A 16,116-nucleotide genomic window follows, 5' to 3' on the forward strand; every position below is an offset into this window, starting at 1 on the left:
TCAGTTCATTTCAGCTTTACCCTAATCAATTAAGTTCCAATCAGTTCACTTCAGTTGTTTTTAGTAAATCTGAACAACCCCTTAGTTCAACTTATTGTAGACTAAATAAATTCAGATTAAATCATCGTTTTATGTGCCGTTTTTTATCGCTAAATATCTTTAATTTTCGTAATGAAAAAATTATGAAAATTAAATTTTAATAAAATACACATTATTACCAATTTAACAAGACCCAACTTAATACATTTTTTCTTATGAATTGTTATTCACATACGGTCAAAGTTTGGTTAAATCAAACAATCAGATCAGGTAAACAAATATAAGGTGAATTAGTATAAGGTGAACTAGCTCTAAGAGCCTGTTTCAATTTATTGAATTGAACTGATTGGGGTTGAGTTGAACTGAACTTAATAGAGCTGAAACTAAACTGATTGAAGGTGAAATAAACTGAATTTCAATTCAGCTCAACTCCTAATTTCCTTCTCTTATAACAATTTAGTTCAACCAAACTCTAATCAATTTAGTTTAGTTTGGTAAATCAAAACAAACCCTAAGTCTATAGTTTGTATTTTGTACCGGCCCGTCTCTCGTCCAACTCTAGTCAAAACTCACAAGCCCATAGCCGGATTGAGTTACGGAATACTCCATAAAATTTTCAACATTTTCACGGTCAACAGTGAACATCCAGGCAAATGTTTGCAAATCCATCAAACCCAACCCAGCTCGCTTCTTTAATCTCTTTCACTGTTTCACACTTACACACGCAAAGGTCGAAAAAGAGAGGAGAGAGAAACAAAATATAAGCACAGATTTCCCAGAAGAGAGAGAAACACTGAAAAGAAACACCAACACATACACAAGGTCTAACATTGGGCCCCACTTTTTCGAAATGACGTATCCATCAATATACTGTACTGTATTTTCGTAGTATTTCCTTTTCAATTTTAGTTATAATTAATAAATTAAATACTGACAAAAAATTAAATAGAATGTGCCATAATAAGAAAAGGAGTGGTGCAGTAGACAAACCCAAGAACTCCTTCATTACCATTTTAGAGAGAGAAACTACCCACAGGAGAGAGAAACTTTCAGACGGTGCTGGATTTTCTCCTCTTCTTCCCCAATTTCATTCCCCATTTTTTGTTTTTCATTTTTTTAATTTTATTTTATTTTTCTCTCTCCTCTTTATCTGTAAAGATTCTGCTTCTGTAAGTACTTTATTCAATTATTTCTGGATTTTATCGTTATTTTAATTTAATTATGTTTGTTGTGTTGTTCTTTGTTGATTGAGTTGTATTATGATTGAAAATGTTGTGTTAATTTGGGGTTTGTTTGGGTTTCATTATGTTAGCTTGTTTGTGTAGTTTTTAGAAATTTGGAATTGGGTAAGTTAGAAACATGAATTTGAATTAGAATTGGAAGGAAAAAAGTGGGCTTGTGTTTAATTTGGGAATTTATTGAATTGGGAGTTGAAATTTAATAATGGGAAAATAGAGGAATGTATGAGTGAATTTGGGGTTGTTCAAGAATCAAGATTATGTTTTATCATTTGTTGTGAATCTTGTGAAAGGGCATTATGAGGGTTTCAAGTATTTAGATAAATATGTGTCAAGAACTATATTAGAAGTGAGTTTCATACTTCATGTTGATAGTGATTTCATGAGGATGAGGCAGAATTGAAGCGCACCTCTTCTTGTGAGAATTCTTTGGCCCAAGGGTGTGGTATATGCCCTAAAGTAAAAGTTTGAAGAGTTGGAAAGATCTTAGCTCTTGGCATTTTCTGTTTGATATACTCACTTTAGCTAGCTTATGAAATTTTGGTTGTGTGTGAGTTTCATGAGCTTGTGGCAAAGATAGCATTATGAGGAAGATGCTAAAATGTGAATGCCGAAAAGCATTTCTTATTTTGGCATGACCTTTGGACGGAATGGCATTTGATTTTGGGGAATGGTTTGGCCCAAGGATGAAGTGAATTACTGAATGCCTTTAGTTAAAGAGTGGGAAAGCTTCTTAGCGGTTAGTTCTCTTGATTTAGCTAGCTTATGATGTTTTGGTAGTAGGGAACTTAAAATGGAGTTTGTGGGAGCTAATTATGATCATCTCATTCGTTGTTTTCTCTGAACAAGTAGTAATTCCCAACTAACTAATCTGTGCGAATAGGTTTTGTCGATATGTACTAAGTTATTACAACAGTGAAATGCTTGATTATGCTTGATGTTTGTGACATGCTGTGACATGTCTCATGTGCCCATCCACCTGACTTGTGAGGCTCCCTTGTTTGCAAAAAATTCTATGTACTGGTCCGTAAATGAGCCATCTTGAGACTCTGGCACACAGTTTTGGAGACATATTAGGATTATGCAATGCACATGGCATTAGTATGGTACTGAATAGCTGAAAGAAAGGGGATTATATATTTTAAGGTTAAACTTGTCATGGAATTTATATTTCAACGTAGGAATTTTTTCTGCTGCAGTGTAGCATCACTTCAATCCCTTTGTATAACCATTTGAGACACTATATAGGTGTATACATGATATATCAACCCGTAATTGGCAGTAATGAGAGCTTGACATGAGTTATATGTTTTCCATACCACACAGGATTATCCTCTTGCTGTTCTACTATGATGATAATATTATCGGTTGTTTACTTCGGTACTTCCATGTTGACCAACAAATAATTAGGGATTCAGGAGTATACACTTGTGCTAAATTTATACAAAACGTGCTTTTTGATCAATTAAGATATTGCTATCTGCTGTCTAGTGTATTTATGCTTTTATACTTTAGTGATTTTCTTATTGAGATCCCAGCTTTGGAAATTGGCGAATCTTTTGATATCCTTGTGGCTTGTGTTGTCTTCTGAACTGTGCAGAACCTTTTTGGTACAATCATATAATGATGTGATTCCAGGTGGTACAGAAGAGCTCGGATTTGTTTACATTTTCTGTTTTACAGAACTACATCAGTTTTTGTGGTAGAATCTTGTGTGGAAAGGTTAGATGTCTACTGCAAAAGTAATTTTTACATACAAGCGGAAGCGCTTATCTTCATGCTCTGGTGTTGGGCATGCGGATGCCTCTGCTGATTTTTCTTTGGATGTTCAAGAGGACAAACATCAGGATGCCCCCAGTGAAAAGATTAAGAGTCCTGAAAAAGTTTTAAAGGTGAGAACAACTGTTTTGAAAATGTTGTCTGATTAAAGAGGCATTTAGAATAGAGTATTGTGTAATAATGAACTGGAAATCGGGAAAAGAAGTTTTATTGAGTGTGAAACACGAATATATTACTCTTGCACACTTTCCTTACTTTTCCTTCTAACTGTTGGTATAAATGTTCATGCCAAACTTTGTTCCATGTTTTTTCACTATCATGTAATTTGATGAAATCCTTTAAGCTGGACATATAGGTCCTTTGGTCATTGCTTGCTGAAAAATCCCTTGGCTTGATGTTAGCTCTCAGAAAGTCAGAAGTTGGCCCATTGCTTCCATTTTTGCATCAGCGACTGCACCATATATAATCTCTCAAAAGATCTTCTAGGTTTTGTACCTTTGTTGCTATTGCTATAAGTGGTGTCACTGTCTTGCTAACATCCTTAATGGTGTTTTGAAGGGGCTTATTAATGAAGGCATGATAAAAGTGCCCTCTAACTGAAATATATTGCTTTATGTTGGAGAATGGTATCTTTTTGCCCTTAAAGTCTAATTTTTCATGCAGAATTGCAAGAGCGTTAATTGCAATGATGTGGACTGCACTATGGACCGTCGAAGCTGTCTTGAACCCTTTAATAATCAGCAGACAGATTTCCAGCTTCAGGTTGTTTATATATTTTCTTTTACTGGTAATTTTTGTTCTATTACAAGTCATGATTTTCCATTGCCTTCGTCGTCATTGTTTGTGTGTATGTGTGAGCTTGCCGGGGGGTAAGAAAAAGAAAATTAATTCTTTTCTCCCTTCTTTTCCTAATTATATGTATATGCAGCATGTCTGTCATGGGGAAGAAATGCCCGCTGCTTCTTTGTCTCCTGCACTCAACAATTCAACTAGACCTGGAGAGGAGTATGATGTTCAAAGATCTGATACAACTGACTCTAGAAAAATGGTACTTGCCTCCCATGAGTTGCCTGGGGATAAGACCTTCGAAACGTCAGGCGAACATATATCTGCTGAAGCGTCTGTAGGAGAAACCACAAATTCCATTAAGAAATGTTCTTGTTCACTTCACTCCAGCTATCTGGACGGTGAGAGATGCATGCAGGATGGTTCGGTTTCTCAATCAGTGGAGAAGGATTCTAATATACTTTCTAAACCAAGTGATTTGTGTAATTCCGAAGTTGCAAAAGGAAAATCTAGTGTACCACTTCGTACTTTTAGTAGAAGGCTGAAAAGGAAAGCAGATGAGTGTGGTGCAGGTATGTGTACCAAGTTACCATTTAGAGAACAAGACACAGTCATCAAAGAGTGTGACTTGGGGCCTGTTCCCTCTTGTACATGTGAAGTGGCGTCAAAGGATTACATTCTAGTTGAGAAATCTTTGGATATGAAAATCAAATGTAGTGATGTTGAAAATATGAATGTGCCTTGTCAAAGCTGTGTTAAAGTAAGTTCCTCTGTAATCTTTCTTTCTTTTTTTTTTTTTTAGGTTCTGGTTTCATTATGTTTTGGTTCAGTAGGTCATAGTTGTTTGTGGTCTAAATAGAGAAGACTTGGTCATCTTTCTGAGAGGGTATGGCTAATTTTTGTTTGTTAGGCATCTGAAGTTCTGAAATCCCTGAATTAATAAGGGTCATATTTTCCAATTTGTGTCTCATTTGGCGAACCTCCTCTTTCTGTTTTGGGCACGTCACCAACATAAAATCAATATCATAAATATTATTTATGTAGATGAAATGGCACAATCATCAATACAGGGACATTTATATATGCTTTTAGCACTCCATTTCAGATCCTCTGGCATAAAAAGAAAATGTAAGGGTTGGTGCTGGCCAGAAATCACAAATGGGCTGCTTTGTTTTTCTATACCTTTGTTCCTGTTTTTTGCAAGTCAAACTATTTGTTGATTGTTGCTGGTCATGTCAGGTACTCAGGTTTGCTGTCATGTCAAAAGATAAACTGGTTGATTGTTTCTTTACACCAACCTTATTGTTCTTCACAGACTGGAAAACCTGACACTAGAATCAATTTGTTATACTAGTATATGAATATACTATACGTAACCAAATTTTCATGTCTGGATTTTGTCGTGTCATGTTGTTTGCCGACTCTTGACTTCTTGGTGTAAAAAAATTTCAAGAGTGCTGATTCTCTTAAACTAACTGCTGATTTTATGTTACTTAGTGCTTTATTGTTATGCCTGTGTAAAATTTTTGCCAGTAAGGCTGGCAAAGTTGTCACTCAATGCTAGCTTCTTCATTCCAGTAAATTAGTTCTAGATTATTCCTATATGGGAAGACTTAATATCTACTTCCTCTGTTTCTATTTACTTGACTAATATTCCTGAATTGTGAAATGTCATATTACTTGATCTATACTATATTTGGTAAGCTTTTAGTAGACAAATTCTCTAAATTACCCTTGTAAAGTGCATGTGGGGACAACAATTGGGGTAATAAGGTAAACCACGTGTACCAACTACAATTTCTCCCTCCTCTCCTAAAATATTGTGCCAAAGGCTATGGGTCAAGTAAGTAGAAACGGAGGAAGTATATATTAGATTATTTAGAATCTTGACTATCTCTTTCATCTGACAAACTGAGGCTGTTTGTGAGATAGGGTTGGAGCAGTTATATACTGGTAAAATTGCTTTTAGTTGAAGGTCTTCCTCTTAAATTGCATGATCACCAGCTTATCCCGATATATTATACTTTTCTGATCTTATTTTGAATCTTTCTGTTCATATCATGATGGTTTTAGGTAGTGTCTAATGCTTCTCAACTAATTGTGTAACAGATGAGTAGCAGTGAAATAAAAGACTCTTCATGTCCTTGTGGACATTCTTGTGCAGAAAATCTGATGTATGTAAAATGTTTGTTATATTCTTCATTTGTTCACTTCCTACTTCTAGAGCTGTTTTTGCATGCTTAATTAGTTGTAATATTCAATGGCAGCATGAGGCAATCTGAGAAAACAAGTAATACCCAGGAAGACTTGGTTGTGGACACCTCACCTGATAATCAAGCTGCAATTAAGACATCAGGATCAATTCCCTCCGCTTTTCATTATTTTGATGTGATAGGAAGTACTGGCATTCAGAAGGATGATGTTAGGTGTTCATCATATGATGAAACTGGGGCCACCTCCTGTAATTTAGCCTGCAAAACAGATAAGCAGCTTGTATCACAACGTCGAGCTTCCAGTGGTGACTCTCAGCTCACAAGTGATTCCTCAGACTTGAAAAATGGTGCTGCCGAAAGAGTGGAACATAGGTGTCGTCACTCAAATTCATTGGACCTTTCTCGTCCCCCACTTGGTATCTTGACTTCTTTTTTAGTATTTATTGGCACTGTGATATAGGTCTTAATTCTAAGAAACCTCCCTGTTGATACTTTGGCTTACTGGAGTACTTATTGGCATGTCTGTAAGCTTTATCTGCATGCTGTGGTCTGGAAATTGATAATTTTAGATTAGGTTTGAATTTTGAAGCTCCATGCTAAATTTAAATCTGTGTCCAGGTGCTTGTGCAATTGATTGCAACGTGGTTCCAGAATCTTATGTCCAAGAGGAGGCTTCAGATATAATTCAGGATTCCTCAACGGTCATAAATAGTGAAAAAGTCGCGCAAGATGGGAATATGAAGAGCAAGGGTTTTGAATTGTTTGGAGATGACAGTGGTCAAGTGGAGGATTCATCTAATGGTGTTCATACCTCAATCAAGACGAAAATTAAACCCAAATCCACATGTCTGCAGGTAGGAAAGGAAGAGTGTTTCTGAAAAAAAATTGTTACATGCAATTCAAATTCTCTTATTTGTTGCTTTCTTTCCATATTTGTGTGTTCATCTGCAATTATGTTTATGATAAGATAACATGTCATTCTGCATTGCCTCCAGCTATTTGCAGAAGATGTGAAAACTAGTCAAATCACTCCGTCAAGTACTCTTTTTGAGAATGGTCACAGCAAAGCTCAGCAAAATGATGCTTGTGTTTTAGATAGTGAAAGACAAGCTTCGACTGTTCTAGGATCATCCCTTCCCACGGGGCCAATACATGAAGGTCAAAGTTCCAAAGATGCCCCTACAACACACCTATTCCAGAATTGTAATGTCAGAACCTGTGATTACAAGCAGAATCCAGTTCAGTCATTTCCTGACCAGGCATCTGTAAGACACAAATTATTACTTGATAGTATTAATACTAAAGCTACTTCTCTGAGGGGAAATAGGAACATCTCATTGGACAAGTTTGAGCCTTGTCCAGATATGTGGTCAGATGAGGAGCTGGATTCTCTTTGGATTGGTTTGAGGCGGCATGGAAGGGGTAATTGGCATGCTATGCTACTAGATCCAAGGTTGCGCTTTGCTCCATGGAGAACGGCAGCAGACCTAGAGGGTCAGTGGGGACGAGAACAGTACAAGTTGTTCAGTGGGCAACATGTACCTTCAAGTAGAAACCTGAAGCCACAAGATGCTTACAATTTACACTGCCATGGCCCTGTTGGCTGTCATGGGACTGGTGTTAGGAGAGAGAATGTTGCAGCTGAGACTCAGCTTTCTCTAGGAGATATGTATGCTAAAAATGATGATGTCTTCTCAAGAAGCAGCGCTCTGAGTTATGGGATAGCTCATGCTAATAGGCATGTAACTATGGCTAGTAGTGTTGGTAGTTATTTGTTCAACAATGTCCAAGCTAGTGTTATGATTAGAGGTGTATCATCTGATGGTCCAGCTATGGCCTTGGGTATGAACAATTGTTTACCTCATTGGCTTAAAGATCCGATCAGCACTCCTTCAAGGCCATTTTATCCACCTCTACCCCCGATGTCAACTCTTCCTCCAATGGGAGGACATCAGCTTGTCCACGCATTTCCAGAAACTACGGGAACAACCTGTAAAGGAAAGAATCCAGTCAATATTAAACCTGCTTGTCTACACCCCTTGAGTCATCAGTATGGCAACCCCTTGACTAATAAACCAGATTTGGCTAATAACCTCATCGTAATTGATAGTGATGCTTCATCAGAGGAAACAATATCAGATGATGCTAATGTTAGGAGTAATTAGCGAGGAGATCATTGTAAAACCTCTCGCGGGATTTTGTACAAATGTGTTTCCAATGTACAGCCATGTATTCATAGAACAGTTTTTTGGGAACTGTTTGACCTTTCAGTTCCTGAGTTTTGCTCCCTGTGATTTTTGTTTTGTGTGCCTTCTCTATTGACCTGATATGCTTGCAGCTCAGACGTGCAAAGTGCTGATTGACATTCATGGCGTTGCTGTGGTTTTTTTATAATGCAAGCCATTACTTCCATTTTCTTATGTAATACTTGGCCATTGTAAAAGGCTATGTGGCTTTGTATCAGGGGTAGCACTTAAAGACTTTTTTCCAAAAAGAAAACTGGGCAGGTAAGTAGGTAACAATGGAAAATATGTTCATATGATAAGTAAATAGAGTTACGAAGCTTCATAAGTAAAATGACAAAAGTTAATGCTAATTTTGAAGGAAGGACTTGCAATGTACTTCAATGATGATGCTGGTGAACATACAGAATAATACTTCATTATTCAATACTTTGATTGGTTTTCAGATGGTTCGCCACAATGCTCATGTAAGATAACTGATAGTCTTTAATACTTGAATACCGACTTCACCTAAATGTTGATTGGAGTCGATGCATGCCTATACTTTCTTATTTCCCCCTTATTCTAACCATATGTATTACTTCGAACAATATTGTATTAGAGACTACCTAAAATCGCAAAAGGTTTAAGTTTTAATGAATATGAGGTTTGTATTAGATAAATTATTCCGCATAAACTTTGATAAATATGTACAATTTATATTACATATGCCCTCAATCTTTATCACCGGACGATCCTAAATCCGCCCAAAGTCGAAAATTAACATGTTGGGCAGACCCTAATACATACAACATTTTATATATATATATATATATATATATATATATATATATATATATATATATATATATATATATATATTTTTTTTTTTTTTTTTTTTTTTTTTTTTTTTGACCGGATACATATACATCCAGCAAATTTAAAATACAGTATTCGGAAAATCTCAAAATCTGCTTAAAATTTTGTCCTGGCTAGTTTGATATCGTTGGCTAAAAACAGACGAGCAGAACAAAGGTAAAGAATTCTCGCAACCCTTTTCAAAAAAATCCTGTAAAATAATTCTGCAAAAGATTGAGATTTTAACTTGATTGTTTTCCATCTTACTTAAGCCATCAATCAAATTAATCCAAACCCAGAAAACTACCCTAAATTTTATTATTTTCGTTGATTATTTGGCTTGTTTTTCAGGAATTCATCAACAAAAAGAGATTAAATTTGATGGGTTCAAGAGGAGTAATGAATATGGGTGCATTAGCATCAAGGGCAAATCGAATGAGGACGAAGCTACAATCAACATTAGAAGCAAGTGTTCTTGAAATTGAAGATGTTTCACATCAACATGCTGGTCATGCTGCTATGAGAGAAGCTAATTACAGTGGTGGTGAAACTCACTTCAATTTGAAGATTGTTTCCCCTAAATTTGAGGGTCAAAATCTTGTTAAACGACATCGTATGGTGTATGATCTTTTAGCTGATGAACTTCAGTCTGGTCTTCATGCTATCTCTATCAATGCTAAAACCCCACAAGAAGTTGCTAGCAAATGAACAATTTTCAAGCCAATGGTAGTATGCTTGTCCCTTTTCTCTCTTTCATTGAAATTGGGTTGTATTTTGTTGTTGTGTTGAACTCGGTGTATTGTATACAACATGTTTAGTCGCCCCAAATCATATATGGAGTATGATTTTGGGGTAAATAGTGTTTATGATTTTGGGGTAAATAGTGTTGTATATAGTACAATATACCCCTCTTGTATACAAGATCTAATTATGGGAAGTATGACTTTTAAATTATGCAAATTTCTGAAGAATAAGACTTATGTTTTGAGTTTGTTGGGATTCTTTAATTCTTTTGTTGAATTGAGTAGTCAGTAAATTGCATTTAATTTTTCTTAGTCTAGGACATTAATTCGTATGAATTATGCCTTTAATTTTGTTGGTGGCCAGGAAATGAATTTGGAATTGATATGATAGCTCTATATGATCTAATTCCTAATTATGGGAAGCATGACTTTTGAATTATGCAAATTTCTGAAGAATAAGACTAATGTGTTGTGTTTGTTGTGATTCTTTAATTCTTTTGTTAGATTGATGAGTCTTATTCGAAGTGTAGGACAATAGGACATTAATTTGTATGCATTATGCCTTTAATTTTGTTGGTGGCCTGGATATGAATTTGGAATTGATATAATGGCTCTATATGATCTATTCAAAGTAGGTGTTTTATGTTAAGCAGTTCTGTTATGCTCTGTGTCGTTTTTTTCGTGATATATAAGCTGGTGATTTTGAAAGCTTTAAACTTCTGTGAAATGGATCATGTGATTGATTTATTGCATTGGGTCATTTGAAGTGTTGAGCCAGAGTGTGATAAGAAACATGCAACTCTTTGCTTTACCTTTACCTGTCATACCTTTTTAAGTGATCATTTTGAAGGATGGCTTTTGTAGATATAGAATAATAGAAGTCATTTGAATTTCCATTTTGTTATGTATGTTCTCCGTTGGTTTCTCTTTAGCTATTAGTTGCTGATTTACTTAAATAAAAGTCGATAAGGACTTAAGGAGTGCCAGTTGCAAGTCTTGCAACTCCTGGAAGGTTCAAAACAATGTTATATTGATGCGTTTACTGATGACAATATATTGATTGGATATATTACATACTTTGATGATACTCATGGCCAACCAATGATTTTATTTAGACCCCTAGACCCCGGGACAACAATTGTATGTTTCTTAGTGAAAGGAATGTTACGTAACAACAAGAATTTCTTGCACTTTGAATTTTACATCTTATTGCCAAATCTAACTGCCATCACAATATCAGCAATGGTGAGACATACCATTAAGTTTGTGATCTGCGATTGCCTTGCTTTGTAAGTTAAAGTTCATGTTCTCTGATTTTGTAGAACTGGCTGGCCTTTTTTTTTCTTCTCAATTTGATGCTTGCTATTCTTGATGTTGGACATTGTGGAATGTGGGTACAGACATGTTATCCATTCTTAGTGTTTGTTGGCTGAGCAAGAGATATATAAATTACAACATTCAGGTTATATGTCATCCAGATCACTCAATTTCGGTCATATTGGCTAATTTTTGCCATGCATACTACCACAACATAATTGCACTTCAGTAGCAAAGGTAGAATAATCAGGTCCCAGCTTTCTTTTGATCTTAGTGTTTTGTAATTCTATAAATAGATATGTAGTTACCTTTATTAAAAGTCTCATTAAGGGAGATTTCAATTGAAAAAATCTCATTTAGGTTCATTAGGGAGGTTTCTCTCGATAATATGTGCCTTAGCCAACCGTCAAGGTGTCAGTCGTGTATCTACCTTGGTAGGTGGGACTCGGGATTTTTACTCAAGTGATGGGTTTCTATTTCTAATATGCATAGCCTTCTAATGTCACATGTATTGGTTATTTCACTTTTTCATTCTGTCTGAGTTAGGCGTTTCAAAATGTTATCATGAGATACTAATTATATGTAAAACATTCCTGCTGTTTCTGTCACATGCTTTGCTTCAGTGAACTGGCTCTAGCTGTTTTTGCTTCCAACTATTTCCTAATTCTTATCTTTGATAGTCCAGTTGAATATTGACCCTTGAATCCCTTGATAATGCCTGCGGACTGCACTGTCTGATTTCTTTAACATGTATACTGATACTCCATGTTCTTGTAGTTATATTATTGTCTAATTGATCATCACTTCTGTTTTGGAGTGTTCTGTATATATGTTTTTTGCATAGTTGGAATCACATTGATTTTTTTTTTTTTTGTTTGACAGTTGGAAGCAAGGTTAATTGGATTCAGACTCTAGTCCGACAGTGGGGCAATGAAAGAGAGTATCATTGATCTTTGTATGGTTCAAGTGACCTATCAAAATTTATAAGCATGACTTTTGTTTGATTTGCCGAATAATTTGTGGTATAACCAAAACTTATACTCATCTTGATCACTCTGAGGATTGTTGTTTGATTTGACTATACCTGAGGTTATGTAGCACCTTTGTCGGGTTTGCCTGGCGTTCCTTGTCACATTTTCTTTGAAATGTACCCAGTGGAGGTGCATTACATAGAGATCATAGCTTTTCAAACTCTGTATCTGAGATCCTAACGGCGCTGATGGGAGAGGTGAGTCCCATACCCTTGTGGCCCGTCTAATGGCTACTGTGGCTTCTTCGGCTTTCATTAAATTCAATCCCTTCTCCTCTATAGCCATGGTCCGTTTGGGTTGCAGCGGCCTTTGAAACAACAGTAAGAATCAATTCTATCCATAATAATTTGGCTTTGGCTTTCACAAAGGTCATCTATGGTTGAAACTTTTGTGTAGATTGATCTTTGGAATCTTACTGTGGTTTACAACTTTGGGTATAATTCATTCATGTCCCACATAACAATGATGTCGACTCCAGAACTTATCAACAACCAATAAAAAATGTGGTTTGTTTTTGACCATTTTTAAATTGACATTTCACTGGTTGTATATGCAATTTATCATTGAACTTCTAGAGTTCTAGATGGACTTATTCTTATCTGAAATACATTCCTAGACTTTAATTTAATGTTGAAATTATTATCATAGACTATAACCACCAATTCTGGGCTTATAGGCAGATAGATGTAGATTCCTAGTACTTTGTATGACATTTTCTTAAAGTACGACCTATTGTACTTTGTACACGGTACTATTAAGGTATTTTTTTGCACATACTTGTATTTTATGAGCTAAAAAATGATCTTAGTATGACATTTTCTTAAAGTACGACCTATTGTACTTTGTACACGGTACTATCAAAGTATTTTTTTGCACATACTCGTATTTTATGAGCTAAAAATGATCTTAGTTTTACGTACAGTGAAGATCCTCGTAACCCCTCTAAGCTACCTCAATAATATACTCGGTACCACATTTAATACTTGTAATAAAAATCTGAAAAATTGTATTTGTAAGTATTCAAATTATAAAATACAAAAATATAATTTCCAATTTATGTTGATTAATACTTCGTATAAAGTATAAGATGGGCAACTTTATGTTTTTTATCAAGGGGTAATAGAAATTAAGGATTAAAGTTTAGATGATGTGGCTATAATATGATACTATTTTTTTGGTTCTTAGTGATGTCCTGCAATGTTTAGTGGACAATAATTATGATTTTGTATTAATTTGATGAATACGTCCTTTTCTTTTTCTATTTCTTGTGATATTTTGTTTGGAAATGTGAACATGTAAGATTACTTGGTCATTTGATTTAAATTGCATGTTTGAAATGGGAAATTTTTTTTACAAAGATTGGAGACTTGACTTCATGTATATTTCATGCACATGTAATTTTGATTACAAACAAAAGCAAATTCCATATGAGCAATTTCTTAATTTATATTACTCATACGTTCCTTGAAATTCATCTTGCATCAATTTAGTAGCTTAAACTAAACTAAATGATGTAATCTACAAAATACATGAGTTATGTATGTTCAAACTTAGCAAAGAAGCAAAGCTTTCTTTCCAAAGAAAAGAAAGGTGGAATTAAAGTACTATAAATGGAGTATGTGTTAGGTTAAGTAACGTTTTCTGATTTAATACAAAATCCACTCTTAAAAGCTTTTATGCTTATTTTATACTATTATTCGTACTTATTACTTGTAAATTATATGTGAATGTGAATCTTAATTTAAAAAGGAAAATGAGACACTTGTATTGTACTTACAAAAGTAAATTTTTTTTAGTATGAACTATGGAGTATAATGAAATACAAAGTATTAATCACATTAATTAACAATAATTTTATCTTATAATCATATAATTTATATACGAGTGTATCTTACTAACAATGTCAATCTATAATATGTACTTTTAATTTGTGTTAAATGTTTGTATATCATGTGTACATAATTATTTTTAAATTGAGAACTCAATCTAATGTGAAATTAAATTAAAATTAATAATAAAAGATTAAGTTAACACATGTAGAGTAGTTGTATAATATTTGTAGGTGGGGGGATCCACACCACTACTATTTCCATTTTCCACACCCATCGATTGTTGGAAGACTAAACACCAACAAAAGGCCATCTTACACCGACATTGTCCCCTTCACCCTTACTTTAATCTACTCCACACGCCCTACTCCCTTGTGATTATATTTTACCGTTTGAGTTTGAATTATGTATATTTATGTAGTATTTACAAACAAACAAGTGTATTTTTGGATTACTATATACTTCTTATATTTCGTATATGTATATTATTGAAAGGTTTTTTTTTTTTTTTTTTTTTTTTTTTTTTTTTTTTTGAGGGAAATATTATTGAAAGTTTAGTTATACATTTAATGCTTATTTGGTTAGATATAGGAAGTGTTTCTTATGAAGTAACAATGTATATGAAATTTTGCCGCACTTTATTTGGTTGGATGTAGACATGTAGTAATTTCTTTTTCATATAGGATGTTTAATTCACTTTGCAGATTTGCAGGGTTTAGAATGCAGGGTGTTTATGGGTTGTGTTATAGTAATGGTTTGTGGAAGAACGCAACTTTATGTTTCATGGTCTTTGATTGAGTGTATGAGGGTCGTAAGGGAATTAACAATGAAAGGTTATTTCCTTTGTCAGTTTGCAGTGATCTTTGAAGTCATTGCATTTAAAAATTTCTATCTGAAAGAGGCTCCCTTACACAATGTTTGGGGGTTCATAGCGCTCTAATGAAGTTGTGTCTTATTCCATTCATGAAGGATAGACCAATTGTACCCTTTCAAATGGGTACCGAGTCACAAGGAAATGTGACTCAAGTTGTAGTAATGAGTCAAGAATCCCACTTGACTATAGGTCATTGGGATTGCTCATATTGTGAGCATCAAGTCTTGCTCATAAGTTTCTCTCAATCAGGCCATGGATTCTCGTTCTCTTTGCTTTTCCCATGTTTTATCAAGCTCTATTGGTGTCCTTTGGTTCCATTTCAAGGTTTCTACCCCAGCCTCTACACTATCTTCTTCTTCAGTGCAGTCAGCAGGTATTATGGGTTGATGTCAAGGCATACCACAAATGTCATTTGTTTTGACAGGTTTTACCACTGTTGTTCATGGATTTCGCCCAACAATCAGGCCTCCATCAAGTGCAAAAGCCACATTTTACCAGTGTTTATTTTGTTTCAGTTTAGTTTGTATGAGTTAGAATTTAGTGTATGTGTGGTGTTTTATTTTCTTTTACTTAGCTTAGGATGTAATCTTGTTTTTTAATTAATAGATCTCTTTGTCAAAAAAAAAAAAATAAAAAAAATTCACTCCTTATTTATTTTTTATTTTTATTTTTTGAAATAAAATTGATTCATAAATAAGTCATACGACATCTACAAAGAAATTTAGATCTAACAAATACATAATAATTGAATCAAATAAAAACATTTTGTAAGCAAGGCTACGATCGTCGTTGCAAATCGTACATTCTTCCTACCCTCTTTCATATCGCTGTGATTTACAACCTTTTTCGGCGAGAGGGTCTATCGATCTGTTGTAACCGTGCAGAAAATTTTCGTCTGATTCGTTCGATTGTTGTCGAAATATTAATCTCTTTTTCAATACCGCACAAAATTTTACCCATGAAACAACTCTATAGCAATCCATGAAATAAAAAAGAAAATCCTCCCTCAAAAGAGATCAGAGAAGAAAAACCCGATCTTTCGAAGGAGCCAAATCCTCCTAAAGAGGAAGAAAAACCCTGTCTTTCGAGGGAGAAAAATTCCTCTTAGAAGAGGAAGAATTATTATAAACCTAAAGCAAGAGAAAAGGCACAAAAGAAAACAATGATTGGGGCTTTCCACAGGTAAA

The 16,116-nt window shown here is 34.7% G+C and overlaps 1 protein-coding gene and 1 long non-coding RNA gene across 2 annotated transcripts; both read left to right on the forward strand.

Moving 5' to 3' along the window:
• The first annotated feature begins 999 nt into the window (after positions 1-999).
• Positions 1,000-8,467, forward strand: LOC110701160. Its single transcript, XM_021878748.1, has 8 exons — positions 1,000-1,208; positions 2,878-3,169; positions 3,720-3,818; positions 3,985-4,602; positions 5,952-6,016; positions 6,110-6,471; positions 6,674-6,909; positions 7,051-8,467. The coding sequence occupies exons 2-8, from the start codon at positions 3,005-3,007 to the stop codon at positions 8,218-8,220; spliced, it is 2,715 nt and encodes a 904-aa protein (XP_021734440.1). The 5' UTR covers positions 1,000-1,208; positions 2,878-3,004; the 3' UTR covers positions 8,221-8,467.
• Positions 8,468-9,172: 705 nt separating this feature from the next.
• On the forward strand, positions 9,173-12,276 carry LOC110701161. Its single transcript, XR_002507325.1, has 3 exons — positions 9,173-9,312; positions 9,487-9,861; positions 12,078-12,276. It is a non-coding gene; the product is annotated as an uncharacterized LOC110701161 (long non-coding RNA).
• Positions 12,277-16,116: the final 3,840 nt, after the last annotated feature.

Source organism: Chenopodium quinoa, unplaced genomic scaffold (genome assembly GCF_001683475.1).
Source record: "Chenopodium quinoa cultivar QQ74 unplaced genomic scaffold, ASM168347v1, whole genome shotgun sequence".
In the NCBI taxonomy this organism is placed as follows: Eukaryota; Viridiplantae; Streptophyta; class Magnoliopsida; order Caryophyllales; family Amaranthaceae; genus Chenopodium; species Chenopodium quinoa.

Bases quoted from the DNA above. Each gene is read 5' to 3' on its own strand.
- LOC110701160 (XM_021878748.1), top strand. From the start codon at position 3,005: ATGTCTACTGCAAAAGTAATTTTTACATACAAGCGGAAGCGCTTATCT. The intron at 6,017-6,109 runs GTATGTAAAATG...ATTCAATGGCAG, and splicing joins TCTTGTGCAGAAAATCTGAT to CATGAGGCAATCTGAGAAAA. The intron at 6,472-6,673 runs GTATCTTGACTT...ATCTGTGTCCAG, and splicing joins CCTTTCTCGTCCCCCACTTG to GTGCTTGTGCAATTGATTGC.